We start from the raw sequence: 18,730 nt of genomic DNA, 5'->3' as shown, positions 1-18,730 counted from the left end.
CAAAAGGATGATCTAGTCGTTAAACAAGAATTTATATGCATGTATATGGGGTCACAGCATCTGCTATTTTATATGAAGCAATTCCATTAATTTAATGTTGATTGAAGTCTTGCTCTGTTATATTTATACCACTATTCCTAAAATTATATTAGAATACCTTAAAATTGCAAAATGCTTCTTTGGAAAGTTAGAGTATGTTTGAATTAAGGTGGTACATCATTTCTGCATTATCATTAATAACACAGCATTGATTCATTTTTGTCCCCGAGACAAAGTATTATTCTGCGTATTCCTCTCCTGATTTTATCTCACCTTCCAAACTGGAATTCAGTGTAACAATTAGTTCACATCCATGCTTCTCACTATGCCATGCTGAAACAAGCATGTCAGGTCATTATATGTTTATCTTTCTGAAAATGTTCTATATATCAAATCAGAACAATATGGACAAGTGGCCATGGGAACATAACTGTAACATGCATTTGTCAAGCTGGTGCCCTCTTTCTCACTGTCTTCCCTCTAGTTTGACAGTAAAATTCATTGAATTTCCTGTCAGCGGTGTTTAGCTGGTATTCAACTCACGTGAATGAAACGGTGTTTTGAATGCATGCATGAGTACTCAAATTCAGTGAGCTGCACTCAGTGTAACAGAGAAGAAAAATTAATCATCCAGCACCTCTGTGAACAGCTGCTGAGCATCATCTCGGCAAACAGAATGACCCCAAATTATTTCACAGTTAAATTAGTCAGATGTGGTTCTTTACCCAAACCCAATTCAGAGAATCGTGATCTCTTCACAGATGAGACTCCATTAGAAAGTGTAAAAACAAAACCAGAAAAATTAAAAACATAAACCCTCACCCTGTCAAATTATTTTTCAGAAGACATAGAGCTGAGTAAAATTATTAATAAGTTATTAATAGAGGGCATCTTTTAGATGATGCTTTTAGTAGCTATTAAGTCAAAGCTGTGCTGACACAGCCTAAGAGCAAAACTAATTCAGAACAGGAAGGGGAGTTCAGTTGCTGCTGCAGGATCTGACCAAGAGATGTTCAGACCACACAACTGTGTAATAAAAGAGTTAGAAAGCTAAAACCATTGCCAGCTTTCCACATGGGGAGGGGCTGTCCTTAAGCCTGTTATCCTCACAACAACATGCTCTTCTTTCCAAATAGAATTTAGATGGGGCAAACTTTGATTTTTTCTTTTTCCATTTCATGCATTTGCCACTGTGCTTATGTCAGAGTCGTGTACAAAGTCTGGTGCTGCAGGTTAGCTGAGGGTATGTAGAGGATGGGGCAGAGAAGGTTGTTCTAATGCCATGAAGCCTTCCAGGCTTTAATGGGTACCCACCCCTGGAACCACTGGTAGAGAAACATAATGGTTTTTATGGAGTGACAGTTTCTTAAGCAATACCCATGCAGAAGAGAAAATTAATATTCAACCAACCAAGACAAGAAATAAAGTATGCGTGCAGTTGATCATGTAAGCTTAAGGACAAAGTTTCATCAGTGCTGCAAATGGGAGATTAATATGCTACAGTGAGTCCGCATATGCAGAATGCATTAAAAGAACAAAACAAACAAGCAAACAAAAAAAGACAACACATGAAGTCCAAATGAGCTGGAAATTTATCCTGAAAGGCAGGAGGAGTCTTTAAATCGCTGTTTTCTTTAAGTCTTTGCTTTCTGCAAGGTAGGTGGATTACACATCTCTAAGACAGTGGAAGATTAATCAGTGCTTGGATAGAGACAAATCTAGAAATGTCAAGACAAGATGGGAAGGAGCCTTGTAAATGCTTCACTCAGTGCATTGTGTTGCACCAGCGATTATCTTCTGAGACTGCTGCACATAGCTCCAGAGATAACATCAAGCACTGTTCCTGTCAGAACTCCTGGTGGCAGTCCATCAGAACGTTTAATTCTGAGTGGAAGAAGAGGGACCCTACATTTCAATTTACACAGCCTTTCAATCAAAGAAACGTTTCCAGTAGTGGAACACGGGACAAAAGTAATTAAGACAACTTACATTTCCCACTTCAGCAATGTCAGTCAGCTAATTAGATGGGTCCCATCAGATGATTAGACAAAAAAAGTTTTAATAGATGTTTTCCGGAGCACTTGTTTTGTAATCTCCCTCATGCTGGGAACACTGAGGAAAGCTTCTGCCAGAATAAGAAAACTCTGAGCAAAGGACTGTTGGGTTTTATTTCTGCTAATGGATGTACTGTGTGAATTTGGATTAAGCACTTAATCAGAAGGCAGAGGTGGTCTTGGGATGAGTTTACTAGCCTAGGGGTGGGATGGTCTGACACTATCTCTAACATTGCTCTGCTGACTACCTGTGCAACCTTTGCTGAACTGCTTAGAAGCAGAGCAACTGCAGAAAGGCTCTGACCACATCCCTCTTGTGCTAATACCAGTTCTGGACAAAAATACCTGGAAAATCTACTAACAGGTGCCTAAAGGCATTCAGAGGACTTGAAGGAAGTTTTATGAATTGCTCTTTTAGGCTTCAATGATGATGCGCTCCACATTCACCTATCAGTCTTCCATACACTGCGTATCTGAAGTGGCAGTGATACAAGGCATCCCAGTCTAAAACCATGACTCTGAGGTCCATTGCTGCCCCATTTGATATAGAGAAGACTCTGCCAACCTTTGGAAAACTTAAGTTGCAAAGCTAGCAAAAAAAACCACAAATGACTCCTGCCCCTCTTTACAATTCCCAACAGATTTCAAGATACCTCTCCCGAATTACGCCTTCTGAAGAAGAAAGCAGCTTACAGACTGGTGCTTTCTGTAGTAAGAAACAAACCAGGTAAAGTTTTGGGCACTTTTTAAAATGGATCATAGGGCAGAGTAATCTGCTCATCCAGTTCTTTGTGACACATCAACAAATTTCTGCCTTTCCTTGCAAAACAGATGATTAAAGTAAGGTAGAATTTGGTCTCATCCAACCAGATACAAACATAATAAATAATTTCTGCCTAGATGCAATGCATTTATCTCTATGTAATGCTATCAGATAGAATCAATGCTATTACGTTTTAAGAACAAAGTCTTCCCTTAGAATGGTTTCTCTTTCTGAAAAATTGATTTGAGGAAGAAGTAATAAAGAAGAAATTAAAAATCATTCTTGCAACTTCTAAGAAAGCCAAGTGGAGAAAAAAGATTGCACTACTGTCCCTTTCAGAATGAAACTGGTGTGTCCTCATTGTTCAAGCAGGTACAACAGCTAAGAGCTGATATTGTATGCCAGCAGGAAGAATATATATTGCACACATAAAAGCCTGCAACATAAATTTGAAGAAATATGGGCCTCCTTCATATAGGTAGGTCAAACTTCTCCCTCAAGCAGATAATTACAGACTTGGGGTGAGTAAATCTTATTAGCCTCTCAGCACCTTAACTCCTCTCATAGACTGCTAGTAGATATATAGTAGGCACATACTACTTCAATCGCTGTGGTTTGTCAGGAAATATTTTGTACCAGAAAACAGACTAAAACAGTCTCGCTAATTTTGGAAAGAGTGGAAGTTATGAAAGAAGATGGCAAGCAAAACTGAGTTTGGTACGCAGCACCTCTATTTACATCACTGGATTCAAACATAGCACTCAGATAGTTCAGTTCAGGACCCTGTTTTGGAGGGAGAACAACGGGCTGGGGCAGCCCGGGTCATTAGGCACCTATGGGGATGGCAATAGGCCAAGTCTATCTCAGGATATGGAGCTCCTGGGCTGATGGGCAGGGAGACAGAAGGGCCCAGGGGAGGCTGATAGGGACATTAAGGCAAATTAGTGCCCTCAGGGGCTGACAACATGGATATTCTATCTTTGGCTTTTGATAGTTTTGCTCTGAGATTATATCCATATCCTTCAGCAGTTAGTTACAGACTCTTGAGAAGAACTCAAAAACAGTACTTACTATGTCGTCCTCTATGGGAGAAGAAAGGAGATGTGTCACTCATGATCCAGGTCAAGTTCCAAGAAGAGAGACCAGGAGGAAGAGAAGGACTGCTTGTTGGGAGATCCAAACTGCTCAGACCTGTCATTAGTAAAAAGAAAGACCAACATTATGTATGCCATGCATTAAATGCAAGTATCAGCTTTATAGACTATGTGCACTGAGCACCAATATTAAACTGTTCAGTCAGTTTTTCCTGACAGATGTATGTCTGTAGAGGGAAACTGGACATAAATTCCTCTATGTAATAGCATTATCATCACCTAGAAAAAGCACCAGCTTCAATCTTACAGATTCTAAGTTCTCTTTGACCTTTCAGTCCCTCTATTTATTTATTCTTAAAGTTTTGCCAGCATTTTGGGATCCTGCACATGGAAGAGGCGAATGCGTGCAGTTTCTGTTCAATGATTCTATATATCTCAGAAATGGAGAGTGTCTGTACAAAACCACATTACCTCTGCAAAACCAAGGCAATATTGGAGGTGCAAAAAGAATCTGAGATAGAACCCACGGTCAATGAACAGAATTCTATGGGCTTCGACAGCACAGATTTTTCCTGGGAATGTTTAAGTTGGTTTTTCTGAAGATTGTGAAATCTTCAGTACTCTGCTCTCGTTTCTTGAGGACCTCAGGGGAAAGGTAGGATTTAGCTTTGTAGAGGTACCGACAGGCAAAACTCGGGTTGTGGAAGTTTGATGCAATAAAATACATCTCTGGCTTACTGATTTCTCAGAGAAGCCGTGAAGGAACTGTAGTTCAGAAAGGAAAAACAAGAAGTGCATTTCTGATCTGTTCATATTCTTGCCAAGTAAGAATATTACAGATGCCGGTGTGAGTTCCTTCAGGTGCATCGCTAAGGTTTGCTGTAATAATGCCAGAACAAAATGGTAACAGCTCCCAGTGAAAGTTTGGTAAATCTTTCTGTAGCAAAGGGAACCAACTAATTTGAGTGATAATTAATTCAGAGTGTTGAAGACTTGTCTTCCACAATAGATAAGTAATAATGGATAATAAAAATCCCCAACGTGGATAATAGTAAGCAAGGTAAATGACTGAAGCCTTGGCAAAAGCACTGCTTTAATTCTGCCAATGCTCTGCTTAGTGCCACTTACCTCTTCCACTGAGGAAAAACATCAAAATACCAAGTGTTGGTTGAGCCCTACCTCATTTTCAGTGTAATCTCATTTATAGGAGCCCTGTCACTGAGTAATGGCAGCAAAAAGAAGAGAAATATAACTACTTTTAAATGAGCACTGTAACTCTAGCTCATTGCTTTAAGCAATAATCTTCATGATAAGAACGGATTTCACGCTGTTTTGTAAGTCATCCTGAAGTAGCAAAAAATTAACATCCCTAATGGCTCAGAGAAATCTGGCCTCTGTATTAAGTACAGTAAGTAGATATTCCCTATTATTGACTGAAACTTAGAAGAGAGAAATTCATGACAGTTATTTATGAGTACAGGTATCAGCATGGTGTCCTGTCCTCAACTGTGAATGACAAAGTAATAAGTAACTAGGGTATAACCTTTATATTGGATTCTCCTTCCTTAATGTGAAGTTGTAGTTTAGACCTCTTTTAATAGCCAGATATAGGCTGATATGTGTAGATGTGGCAAATAATGTCAGTTTCATTACAGTAAATATAGCTGTTACTAAAACAGATTCTGTCCTACAAATGTGCTTAACTTTGATGCTAATATAAAATAATACATTTTTATAAAATCATAAAAATTTAGCTCCTGTAATAAGCTAGTTTTAATACCAATAGACATACTATTACACATGTTTTCCTTGATGTGAGATGTCCAACCGGTATCCATACCCTTGTTATATAATAGCTCCATTGAATGACTCTCCAAAATGGGGAAAGATTAAAGAACTTCACAAAACAAGAACTTTTAGGCCTCCTTAGCCCTGAAGGACCCAAAGGAGCATACATGTCATACAGAGTACTGATAGGGAGATAAGTCTTGGGTTCAGAATCCTGTCAATACTTATTACAGACCTGACAGCCTACCTGCTCCCAAGGAAAAGCAATCTGAGAGGAGGTCACACGGCTGCATTCCTCTCCCTAATGCAGCAGCCACATCACTCAGAATTAAATCACCTCTAAGATCCTCACCAACCTCACCTGGCATTCAGCACCACAAGGGTCAAGGGATCCCCAAGTCCCCTGGCACTTTCAGGAATAAGCCTCTGACAACTCTAATGCAATACACATCTCATTCTTCAGAATTCATTCCTACCTTCAGCCTCAGCTATGCTTGTGTTCCCACTGCCACCCATTTATGCAGTACACTGAGATAAAAAACAAAGCTGGGCACCTGAGAAGATAGCCCTGACACATGAACTTCTCCTCGATCAGCAGCAAGAGGTGCAGAAAAGATAGCATCAAAAATTAAAACTTTTTGCCTCTCTCTTCTCTTTCTTAAATAACAAAATGGATTTAGTACAATTAATTTAAACCTAATAACTCTTTTTTTTCCCCCCTCGTACTCCATAGGATTAATCTGGTAACTTCATCTCAAATGATTTGGCTGGGTTATTGGGCTGAACTTGAAGACAAGAAGATTGTATCAGAAGTTATGAATCCTTCCCAATTAAGTTATCTTTAGGGAAAGATGCTGTGTAAAAGGTTCCGTCTAGCCAAGAGGCTACTCTTCACAGTGAGGAATTATTAGATTTCAGAGTGAGCTATAGGTTAGGAAAAGGAAAGACCTCTCCTCTTCTACCTCCAGGGCGTTTTATGATCAGAAAGGTAATTATAGAAGACCTGTATATCAGCTAAATAAATGCTCCTTGTGCAGCAAGGGTAATGCAAACCTTGACTACACTGTAGTCATCTCAACAGATAAAGGATTATCCCTTCTCCAATACAATTAATATTGAAACCAAGAATGACTTGTTTTTAAATATGCTAACCTCCCATGCTGGCCGTCCGTGCCATGGTGCTCTATCACTTGTCAACAGTAACCCTAACCTTTAAAAATGAATAAATGGATTAGCAACTAAAAGCTGACAGCCCAATTTTTAGTAGCCAGACATTTGGCAAGCTATAACAGATGTTTCTTTGATATTCTTGCCTAAAGGAATATCCAGGGCCAAATTCTGACCCAGGGCACTCAATCACAGCTAGAAACATGCACCTGAAGAGAGCATTTGACATTTCTGGTTTTAAACTTGTGCAAAGGAGTTTCCTTAAGGGATGTGAAATTCATTCTGCTCACCAAGATTTTGTTTAATAACAAGAAAAAAAAAAAAGGTTTCACATGTACTGAAGTCAATCCTCCCAGCCACAGATTTATTAAATAAAATATTTAGGTATTATTTTAATGAAAAATAGCTCTTTAATAGAATAAGCTTGCATGTTCTCAGAAAAAAAAGGAAAAAAACAGGCATAGAAGAAAAGCTTTTTACCCAGGTTCTTTCTAATAAACTGGATTTCTTCCTCCATCAGCTTTTCTGGACGAAGGCAGGCGTATACCCCATAATTAACATACACAGCTCTCTAGTGTTCTGTGTAGTGCAGAAATGGAATGGAATATTTAATCAAAACACCCGTGCTATCTTCAACTAGAAAGAGCACCTTCATGTTTCAGAATATTTTAGCACATGTCCTTTGCTTATTGCTACCTTTGGATACTGTCTCGTGGGTAAGCTTTCTCACATTGCTGTGCTGCGTTATTCCCAGTTTCTCACAGCTAATCCTCATCAGAGTTACACTGTGGCAGCAAAGCCGGATGGAAAGCTTTTTTCCAAGAAAAACACTAAGAATATATTGAGAACCAATGCAGGCAACCCAGTATCTTCATGCTTGGTGAGTGCATAGCTGCCTTTGTATCTGCATTTGCAGGGGGATATGTTCTTCTGTTTATGAACCTGAGGTGACAAACTAATATTTAGCTGTCAACTACGTGTCAGAGTGGAGGGGGAGGGAAGCCCCAAGACACCCTCAGAAGAGGCAGCTCCAAAGGCTGTGGGGCTCTGGAACCAACATCTCCATCTTGCAAAGTATCCTGGTCATTTCTGCAGCCCTGCATAAGATAAGCAGGATGTTCAGGCTCATTAGCATCAAAGCCAACAAGTAACTGAAGGAAGCACTTGGTGAAGGACCCACGGACTCAGCTACGCTCATAAAAGCTACTAAATGACACTCAGAGGCAAAAGTCAAACTCTGTCTCCAGTTATGGCAGAGAAGGAGGCAAAGGCCAACCCCTGTGCTCACAGCTGACTGCTCTGAATGGCCGCTGAGCTTTGCTTACACTAATGGGTGGATGTACGCCAGGGTTTATTTTTATAGACCTCTTCTAAGGTAAGAAAATGTTCACTGACAGTCTGTCAAGTTTATCTTTTTCAGATGGGAAATATATTTAATAATGCATTCTGTTGCAATGATTTTATGTCACGTGGCGAGCCTGATGAGCACAAATAAACCATAGTGTGTGTGTCACCAAACGCACTCTGGAATGCTGTGGAGAAAAATATCCGCATTCAGCAGGCTGTGCAGCTCTATGGGGACACTGAGCTCAGTCAGACACGCTGTGAGAGGCACAGAAGTGATCAACTGCACTGACAGGCAGAGCCTGATGAGCGAGCTGGGGAATAGCAAGCGCTTCCTGCATGTGGAACGTGTGTCATGAATAAAACTGTATTTAAAAGCTGAGTTTAAATCATTCTGGCCATGACTTTCTTTTACTTTGCCTTTTGCAAGACTCGTTTAAAACCTTCTGTTAACTCCTATTAGATTTTCCTTTCACAGCAAACAGCTCATTTTGATAGAAGAAATAAATGTCTCAAAAGTGACTGAATGAGAAGACAGGTGTCTCATGGCCTCAACATCTACCAGCCAGGCAGTGCCTTTAACCACCACATCTCATAGACACTGCTCAATTCCAGGAGAGTCCATACCAAGTCTGGGAGATGTGGTTGGCTCAGCAGATAGTGACTGTGGAAGGAGAGGAGCACGAAACACCCCAAATGCAATTCCATAAAGATACTGTGACAGGGAAACAGAATCGAAGTATCACGTCTGGCTGCTCATGACAGGGAAAAAATTAGTTTTCCTGAGAGAATGTAGGTGAAAATAACAATTTGGGTTTCTTTGCTGATTTCTGTAAATTCTTCTTAGCATTTTTATGCGTATCATGAAGCCTAATAAGTTTTTTAGCCTCTGCTCTGAAAGCTACTGGCATGCAGAGATCATCAGAAACAATTACAATGACAAAGCTGATACTCCCCACACCTCAACTAATATAGCTTAAAAATATACTGCCATCTAGAGCATATTATGGCATCTCGAGTGCTTTGCTGCTGCTGAAGACCTCCCCACTAACACACCGCAAAAGGGCAATGAATCACTGATAAGGAGCTCGGGGTCTCAGTTACAGGCCAGACTTGGAATGGCTTAAGGCTGTTCCTCATCTGTGAGTGTACAACAATCCTTTTAAAAAGAAAAACACACCAGCATACTGATCTTTTATTAATAATTATGCACAATTAAGCATCACTGTAGGCAACACAGCATTTTCCCTGCCACTTTTACACACAAAAGGGGAAATGCCCTTTAGCAGCAGAACTCCATGAACAAATATATGCCCTAAACTTTCGGGTGCTGGTACATGGTATCACTTTCTGAGGCTGCTGCATTTATGCACAGGGTAATCTTTATTTGTGCCCATAACCAGTATGCCCAAATTACTGACCAGGAGGGCACTGAAATCCAGGAGTCATTACATGCAACTGTTTCCTGTGGCACAGACAGACCTCCAGACACTGCAGACATCAGGAAAACACAAGTTAAAGCCTGTGGAACTAGTCACCTCGCTGCTGAACTGCAGACGTACTTCATATTGCAGATGTTCTGACTTACTTAAGGCACGTATAAAATGATCTTTCCACTGTTCTCTTTGGTATTTATCTACTGTAGCTTAAAAAAAAAAATAAAAAATCAACCTCCAAAAAGACAACTGAAAACCAGTATTAACATTTGGTCCACATGTGTAGACATCAGTAGTCACCATGAGCTTTCAAAGTGCTTGCTGGCCTGGGGCTCCCCAATACCGCGTTGTTCATCCAAGGGACTTGAGAACCATGGCATACCTGAGACCAGTATGGTTCTCATCTCTCACAGCCAGGGTCCTGATCCCATGTATTCCCAATGGCCTTCTATCTACATGGCTTGGATTACTCCTCTACATGCATTTTCCCTTATTCCATAACCTCTACAAAGTACAGGAGCCTGTATTTTCAAATGAAAAAAATAGTGGTTGTCTTGACAGAGGTTTAATAATTCATTACACATACTGACTTCAAACCATACAGTGCCCTCACCTCTGATTTATGCATAGCTACTTTCATATTTAACACATACACCCAGCTGGAGACTCTCATCAGATGTGTACACTTCTTCCTGCATCATTTTAAGTAGTCAGATTAAGAGAAAAGAAAAACAAACCCAGCAGCAACCTCCTGCCCTACATACACTTCAAATCCTCTTTCATACTGCACTGAATGTACACTAAAACAGAACATACACACAGAATTACTCTTCAAAACCACTGTCATCTTAACACGGATGCAATTAAAGGCCCCCTTCCAATTCTAACCCATCTACAACCTGAGCATGTAAGACCCTCTTAAATGTTACTGGAGCATGAGAGGCTTTGCCCAGGTTTAACACACACATAATTCTGAAACCCTGCAGCCCAAAGCTGGTGTTTTTGAAGAAGAAATTTTTTTAAGACTCCTGCTGTATCAAAACGAAGTTAACACCACGGAATTACTTGAATACATACAAACAACAGACACAAGCTGTGAGTCAGTGACAGCAATGAACTTCCTACCATCTGTATGACTAAACCCAATGTATTTGCTGCATGAGACGTCTCTGTTGAGATGTAGGCTTGTGGAATAGCAACAAGCATGTGGGGTGTTTCTGTAGTAGAGAAAGTACCAGACATTTGTTATCAGCATAGAAGCTGCATTGTTTCTATGAATAGCAAAAGAGGGTGATGACTATTTCCATCTAAAACTTGGCAGTAACAATAAAAATTAGTTCATATTCCCATTACTGGAAAAGATGCTTACATTGTCTATATTCATTGCAACGCTTAATTTTGCTTGAGGTAAAGGACATATCTCTGCTTACAAAGCCATAAGGCACCTGAGTGAGGCATGAGAAACTCCTATGCTCACCCACATAGACATCTCCAAATTGACTATTAAGTAGTAAGAGGGGAAATCACTTGTCATTTTGTTTTTCAGTTGCAAAAGAAAAATGAGAAGCTACATCTCTAGATACTACCCGATTTATTTCTTCCCCTTCATTGCAGCACAGTTTTGCACTCAACAGCTCTTCTCCAAAGAGCCTAGAAGTTAACTAACCCTTGTCACTCACATAAGAATGGTAAGTGATGCTGTAAAGCAGCTGATACAACAGCTACCACTATCCCCTACCAGACAACACCAGAATGGTTCAGTTATGCAACATAAGCACTAGTGCTCCAGCCCAAGTAGAGTCCATTTTCTCAGCTTCATTTGCCAAGATATCTCTACAGCCAAGGAAAGATGTAGAAAAGCTGGGTTGAAGGGCTGGGCTGAAGAACTGTCTCTTTGCTGAAACATTAGGAGCCCTGTAACAGCTAATAGTGAATGGATGATGAACCAGAGGAAAATAAAAATAAAAATCAATGTGATTTGTTGCAGAATTGTCTACCTTTTTCTTGTAAGAGTACTAGGAAGCCATAGAATTAAAGTACCTGCCCAAATTCACAGTGCAAATTGGTAGCAAAGGTTAGAAAACATCACTGTTTCCCTCTTCCCAGAGGTCCCCACTTCTGCCAGTCCAGCCCTGGCTCTGCCAAATGACTTTGCTCTGCCTTTACAAAGAGAAATCCTGCACATATGGAACAGAGCCAGCACATAGAAAGGCTTTCATCTGCACAAAACCAAAACAAAATGGAGCACTAGTAGGAATATCCAGAAGGATGGCAGAAAATTTCACGCGTGATTTTTGCTTTTCATTTTCCCCCATGTTTATGGCTGTCTAAATCCTCACCTGTAAGAAGCAAAGCAGCCTCGCTTCTTTCCACCCAGATCCTGCACTGTTCAAAAAGAACTTCCTAAAGTGATTACCAAAAAGCCTGTAAGAGAAATGATTACAAATGGCCGAGTTAACTGCTTTGGATGGCCTCATCAGTCATCATAACGCAGTCTCAGCACGAGACTCACCAGGACAGGCAGCTTGTCATGACAGATGACACCTCCTTAAGGAGGCTTCCTCCTGTGGCTTTTCCCCAAAAAAGTCCCCCTGGGATAAGGTGCTTGCAAATAATGGTCCTTAAGCAATAATCAAGGAGGAATCATTGCCAGCTGCCTTCACTGAGCTGATTCAATGTTAGGGCCTTTTTTTTTTTTTTTAACCTTTATTCTCTGAGTGCGGAATGTTTTATCTGCACACACATCTTGGAATCAATGTATTTTCAGCAGTTGCTTTAAAGGTGATTTTCGAGCTGCTGAGGAGAGAGGCAAATTAAGAGTGAGAAGGCCAGAAAGGGCTGAGGCAGCAGTGCTCACCTCGTGCTGCTTTTTCACTGCCACCCGCAAATGCTGTACAGCAATTTGCAATCCATACATTGTTCTCCTCATCTGGATAAGGATGAGCGTACAGATCTGCATTACAAACCTGCTGTAGAAACTGATAAGCCAAATGTTTGGAGTCACACAGAACCTTCTGCAACAAGCTCTGCAGCAAAGCCTGGTATAAATAAAAGCCAACAAACAGTGTTCCACAGATAGCGTTTCATGAACTGGAACTTGAGAGAGGTAATTCCATTCCCAGCTCTCCTTGTCTGCAATGGGATCTAAGACAAATTGTGCAGTGCCTCCTTTTGCCTTGGATTTCTTGTTTTCCTACAAGTAAAATGGAACTAATGGTGCTCAGTGTGCTTGGGAATCCTGGGATAAAAAGAAGTAAATAGGAACAAGCTTTTCAAAATACCATTTCCCTTCCAATCTATTGCCTGCTCCTGAAATGCAGTTTTCACTATGCCAAGGGCAAGAGGCTCATTACAAAGAGCAGTTGGCTCCACTGGTCACAGTGAAGAGGTAAACCATTTACCACAAACACCACGTCTGTGAAACCTGGCACGTGTTGGCTGATTTCAGATTGTTCACTGACAGAGCCCAGTTGATGACTACTTTGAAATTACTCAAATATTCACTAGGAACAGATTTCAGCCCTTGGGGTTCTTTGGTTGGTTGGTTTGTGTGGTGCTCCTGCTATGCACCAGTAGGCCTTTTAAAATGCTCGTGGTACTGAATATGTGATAGATTCAAGCATGTACCCAAATTTCTATTGTGCAGAAAGCTCCAGGATTTCTCTCTCTTTCCTTTCCATGTGTTGGAATGAGAATTAAGACTGAGGAATTAAGAACTGAGAAGAATTAAGACTGAGGCCCTGCTAGACCAGGACCAATGCTCCTTACATCTACACCCTTCCTTGATACCATTGGCAGGCAGTTTCAGAATTAAAACCACAAGCCTTCCCTTCTTTTGTAAAGTCAGTCAGCCTTTTTGTTCACAAGCTGCTTGAAACAGTTCCACTAACTGCTCTTCTTCTTTGTAGAAGCTCTTTTCATGTGGTTTAGCAAGCAGAAATAAACAGGAGCTCATTTCACCTTAGCAGCCAGCCCAGCAGGATTCATAAATGAACAGACTTTGAAATACCCATGGCAACAGTTTGAGGCATCCTGAGAAAATCCAAATAATTGCATGAAACATAAGTAATTGTATTAAGAAACTGCCAGTTAAAATGCTTGCAGAGAGTTGTCTCACATTGAAGCTTTCTGCTGTATGCCTTAATGCTGTCTTGGAACATCTTCCCCGCTCATAACCCACATGCTATAGAGATGACTTGATGGGCTCTGGACACATACTGAAACTATCTTGCTTTGAACATGACAAAAGTCACATCAGAGCCAACCCACACACCTGATGTGCCACTGATCTCACACATGAAGGTAAGTAACCTTTTATCCATCCCACTTACTAACAGCAACCTGGGCAAGAAAACCAGGAAACACGCTTCTCTCCCCTGATAACTTTATCTCAGGAAAGGACTTCAAGCAGGTTGTCTTAAATCTGTCAAGAAAGCTTGAGCACACAACAAAAGACCAGCATCTGTCTGGCTTATGAGGTTTTAGATTCATATTAATCTCAGATGCTTGTGCTCCCTGACCCCCACGACCTAACATTTATCAGGGAAATGGTGCAAACTTGTCCCTTACGCTCTTACTGCACTGCTAAAAATAATCAACCTGTTTTTGTATTTTGTGCTATCTCTGGAGTGCACCTGCTTACACAAGGTTGATCAGAACCCAGCTCGCTACTCGCAGGAATTAATGTCCCTATCTCCTCGTGCAGACTGCCTGAGCTACAAAGTCTCTTCACCAGCTCTGAGCTTCAATCTGTCAGTAGTTCTGCTTCCTGACCACTGCAGCCTGGGGGGCTGCTTGTAGGAAAGACAAGAATTTCCCCTACTTCCTCTCTGTTTCATAACATGAAACTCTTCCTAAGGCACTGCCCTCTGTGCCCCCTAAACTGTCATTGCAAGAGGACAAGCCAGAGCTGGATGCTTCTGCAAGACATCTGCTAAAAGCAAAAACAAGTCAACCCCTTCAGTCAAACCCTCCTGAATTCTGAGGTGTGCAAAACCAAACTCCAGACTGGAACCCTGGCTTGGAGTGGCCCGTATCAACTCACCTTCTACCACTACAGAGAATTATGCCACTTCTATTTTAATCTGAAAAAAAAGAGATTCAGTGCATACCTATCTCTATGGATGGGTCAATCACAGTCCATAGTGCTGTAATCAAAACCCAAACTACTACTTTCAAGCGTATTTTTGTGAAACCTTGACACCAGACAATCAGAACTGATAAGGGATGAAATAAGCAAGATTGCTCAAAATTTCATCCTTTAGGATAATCTGTTTAACATCTCTTTTTTTTTCTTGAATTCCCTATTTTCTAGGTTATGCTGCCTTTCCAGAAGTGTAGATACAAGCCATGTCTTTACCAGCCACAGAAACAGATCAGAACACACATGAAGACAGGTTCTCTTGCCTTCCTTTGGCCAGTTTTGCAGGAGCTGGTGGTAAGAATCAAAACAAACCTTTCTTTAACCAAACTGAATGACACTTCCAAATTTTGAGTAAAATTCTATTCCAAGGAAATCAGCTGTTCAAAGATATTGTAATAGGACTTCGTATGAATGCACCAACAGTACCCTATGATTCCATTCTGTGGTGCTCAGTTGGGCAATGAGTGCAGCACTCTCCTAATCTGCAAACACAAGGTAAGGACAGAGTTAAGATGGGCTTCTAAAGTCCTTGTATACACAGCGGTAAAAATTCTGTCAAATGAAATGATGGGCTCAGTAAAACCTGTGCAGTCCCAGTGATTTCAGTGGCCAAGAGGGGTTACTCACCAGAACCTGGGTTAACAGTGCTGTTATTCATAGCTCTCTGGTGACTAAGAGTCTCTGAGCTGTGCCAGCTCTTATTTTTGGTGGATTATAATATAGGAACGTAGAGATTCCAACTTGCTCAAAGCTGAATCGGTTCTGCAGTGCTAACAGAATAAAACCCATCACGTTGCCACTAACCAAGTTTACATGTGCCTGGTGATGAGTAGGCCCAGAGCAGCCCTGCAAAGAAAGACCTGGGGGTAGTGATGAATGAAACTCAGTATGAACTGACTGTAGCCATAGAGCGATGCTATGGACTCAATAAGGACTTTTAAAAATAGTCATTCTCTAGAGTAGAATGGCATTTTGAGATCGGTAGTGAATTACAATCATTTAGTGAGTTCATCAGGATTCTGTGGCATTCACAATTTTGGCATGCTGCAGTCTTGCAGTAAGAGCAAAACAACCAACACCTGCCCATAAGGTTGGGTTGAGGCAAAAGCAAAATTCAACACAATCCAGGGCTATTATTGGGATGAAAGCCAAAGCTTTTGCTATTATACGGAGCTTCAATGTGCTGGCTAAAATCAAAGATATATTTTATTTAATACATTTTTTTAAAAAAATCCTTCCTGTGGTTCCAGCAGCGTCTGTACCAGTGTTTTACAAGGGCCTGAGCTCCAGGCAATATAGAACTAGTTAAAAAGCTAAATCTAGGTGGGATACAGCCCAATACCCACGCCCCCAGGCTGAATCAGAGAAACAAAGCTTCCTCTGTCAATGTATTGATTTTTCCAGACTTGGCTCAATTTTCAAAAAACGCTGTGTTTTTTTGTTTTGTTTTTAAGCTTAAATTCATCCTGAAATGGCGATGGTAGGGACCAATGGAGTATTTGTTTGCTTTTCTGCTTTTACCCACAGAAACTTTTGACCCTGCAGGTACATATGGATGTGAAAAAGCTGGAGGGGCACGCTCAGTCATGGGTGAAAACAAAGGCAGGAAAGGCTTTCAGATCAGTGAGTTGCTTGAAAGTGAACAACTCTAATGAAATTTCTTACTAAATTCAGCAAAAAATAGAGAAATTACATGTAGAGAAAAGAGAAATCACAGGCACCCTTGCTCACGTGTTGGGGTGTGAAACTGAATGATCCTCAAGGTCCCTTCAAACTCAAGATGTTCTGTAATGAATAGAGCCCAACACTTATAGGGCCACTTATTTTTCAGTTCAGACTAAGTTTTGTCTTAAAAACCAATGACAAGGAGAGGTCAGAGGTGCAGCTGACAGGACAGAGGGCAGCACTTTTTCCCAAAACCACAAAGGCAACAGGAACCTCCTGATACACAGCAAGGACAAATGCCAACCCCACACTTCCAGAGGATGAATCCCATACAGCGCTATGGGCTGAGCACACAGGCTATGTGTTCTGCAGCAAACCTTAGTGTAATGATCACAATGTTCGTAAGACAGCTTGTTGGTGCTTCTTTGCAGAGTACAGTTCTGTGTACTTCACTGCTAGGAAGACTTCAATCTCAGCACTGAACTTTAGAACATAAATAAACAACATTTCCTCTTTTTTTTTCCCTCCCCTCCCCCCTTTTTCATTCTATTTGTGTTTTAGGAAACTGGCCTAATAACACAACAGTAATTCTATAAGTGCAGCTTAATCTTTAACAATAACAACAAACGAGTTTCCTTTGATCTGTTCAAACACAATGTGTTTGACAAAAGCACCAAGAGCTGCTGGTGTGAGAGGGATATTGGCAGAAGCTGTTTCCTCACTTATTGAAAGAAGGAAAAGAGACCATTTTTAGCAGTTGCTGAGGCAGTCAGCAGATTAGCTTTAGATCAATGAGTTGCTTGATTATTCTATTTCACTCTTGAGTCTCTTTCACAGCTTCTCTTTACCAACCAGGAAAATAAATATATAGATTTATAATTTATAATATATAGATTTAAAACAGTTTCCTGGTCTTCACTCTTGAAGAATGGAATTTTCAGAAGCGCCTGTGACTCATCTGCAGAAAGAGAGAGGTGCCAGAGTGTCAACAGGTGTCACCAACTGCCAAGTGAAGAAGTGGGCACCCAGAGGGTGCCTATATGTGGGTTGCTCCTGGGTTTGATGGGGTTCCCAGCCTGCAAGCATACAGTCACAGTATCGCTTCCATTGGAAAAGACTCTTGAGATCAACAAGTCCAATCACTAACCTTACCAAGATGTTCAATGGTGTTTGGCAGCTACTGCTGGTACTTACATTCTCTAGCAGTTGCTTCTAGTTGAGAAATAAGAAAAAAAGCACATGATTCCCATTTTTGCTTATTTGAATCCCTCTCAGTTCTAAACCACTTCTGTCATTCCTTTCTCTTTTCCCTCTTTTCCTCCCATGTTCAAAAGTCATTAGAAGATCTGTAAAATATTTTATCTGCGTGCATATTCTCAGCAGTGCCTGGATAAAAGTCAGGTTGGGAAACTCAGACCATTAACCAGGGGAGTATGAGGTGTACCCTTGCAATCCTGTTGGGACTCCCTTCTTAAAGGCCCTTAAATCTACCTTAGAACTGTAGAATCATTGAATCACCAAGGTTGGAGAAGACCAAGATCATCCATACTCCAACAGTCCATCTTCCAACATTTCCCCATGAAACCATGTCCCTTAGTTGTTGTATCTCAGGATGCGGTTTAGTGGGAACTACTGGGATGTGGGCAGTTGGTATGTGGACACCTGGCTTTCTACTGCAACCTGCTTAAAGCCCAAAAGCAGAAATCAAGCCATCTTGAATTTGTTTTATCCATTGTTTGACTTGTTAAACATTTAAAACATATAGGATTCTTCATGTAAAGACAGAAGAAGGATAAGGCACACAGCAATACAGCATTCCACACGCACACTGAAAGATATCAAAAACAAAGACTAATATTTGTGGAAGGAAAGAGACACCCTCTTCAAAAGCTCCCACTGTCATGAAAGGTACAGAGGCTCAGCAGCTACAGAAGCCAAAAAATCAGTCCTTTCCATTATTTCCCTAGAAGCAGGACTGGCAGCTTTCTGTAACCCTTTGTAAACAGGCCCATTATTCAAATAAATGGATCTCTGCAGCAATTGACCTTAGCATTACTCAAAAGCTTGGTAGTCAATTATCTTCCAATCTCCCTTCAATGGGCCTTATGGCCAGAATAGCCAATTCATCATCTGGAAGGTAAGCATAACAGCATCTCCTGGGTATTTCCTTCACTACCTATACTAGAAACACTCTGATGCAGAAAAGGCTGAGAAATTCTGTCTTGTTCCCTAAAAAG

The 18,730-nt window shown here is 40.8% G+C and overlaps 1 protein-coding gene across 4 annotated transcripts in view; it reads right to left on the bottom strand.

Moving 5' to 3' along the window:
* ALK (ALK receptor tyrosine kinase) overlaps positions 1–18,730 on the bottom strand; it is a 258,012-nt gene that overhangs the window by 195,755 nt on the left and 43,527 nt on the right. For all 4 annotated transcript variants that reach the window (XM_015856918.2, XM_015856919.2, XM_015856920.2 and 1 more), the window contains exon 2: positions 3,928–4,047. In XM_015856918.2, the coding sequence (XP_015712404.1) occupies positions 3,928–4,047 (120 nt within the window). The remainder of the gene's footprint in view (positions 1–3,927; positions 4,048–18,730) is intronic.

This window comes from Coturnix japonica, chromosome 3, assembly GCF_001577835.2.
Source record: "Coturnix japonica isolate 7356 chromosome 3, Coturnix japonica 2.1, whole genome shotgun sequence".
In the NCBI taxonomy this organism is placed as follows: domain Eukaryota; kingdom Metazoa; phylum Chordata; class Aves; order Galliformes; family Phasianidae; genus Coturnix; species Coturnix japonica.
Note: the sequence above shows the minus strand (reverse complement) of the source record. Positions and strands in the feature narration are given on the sequence as shown.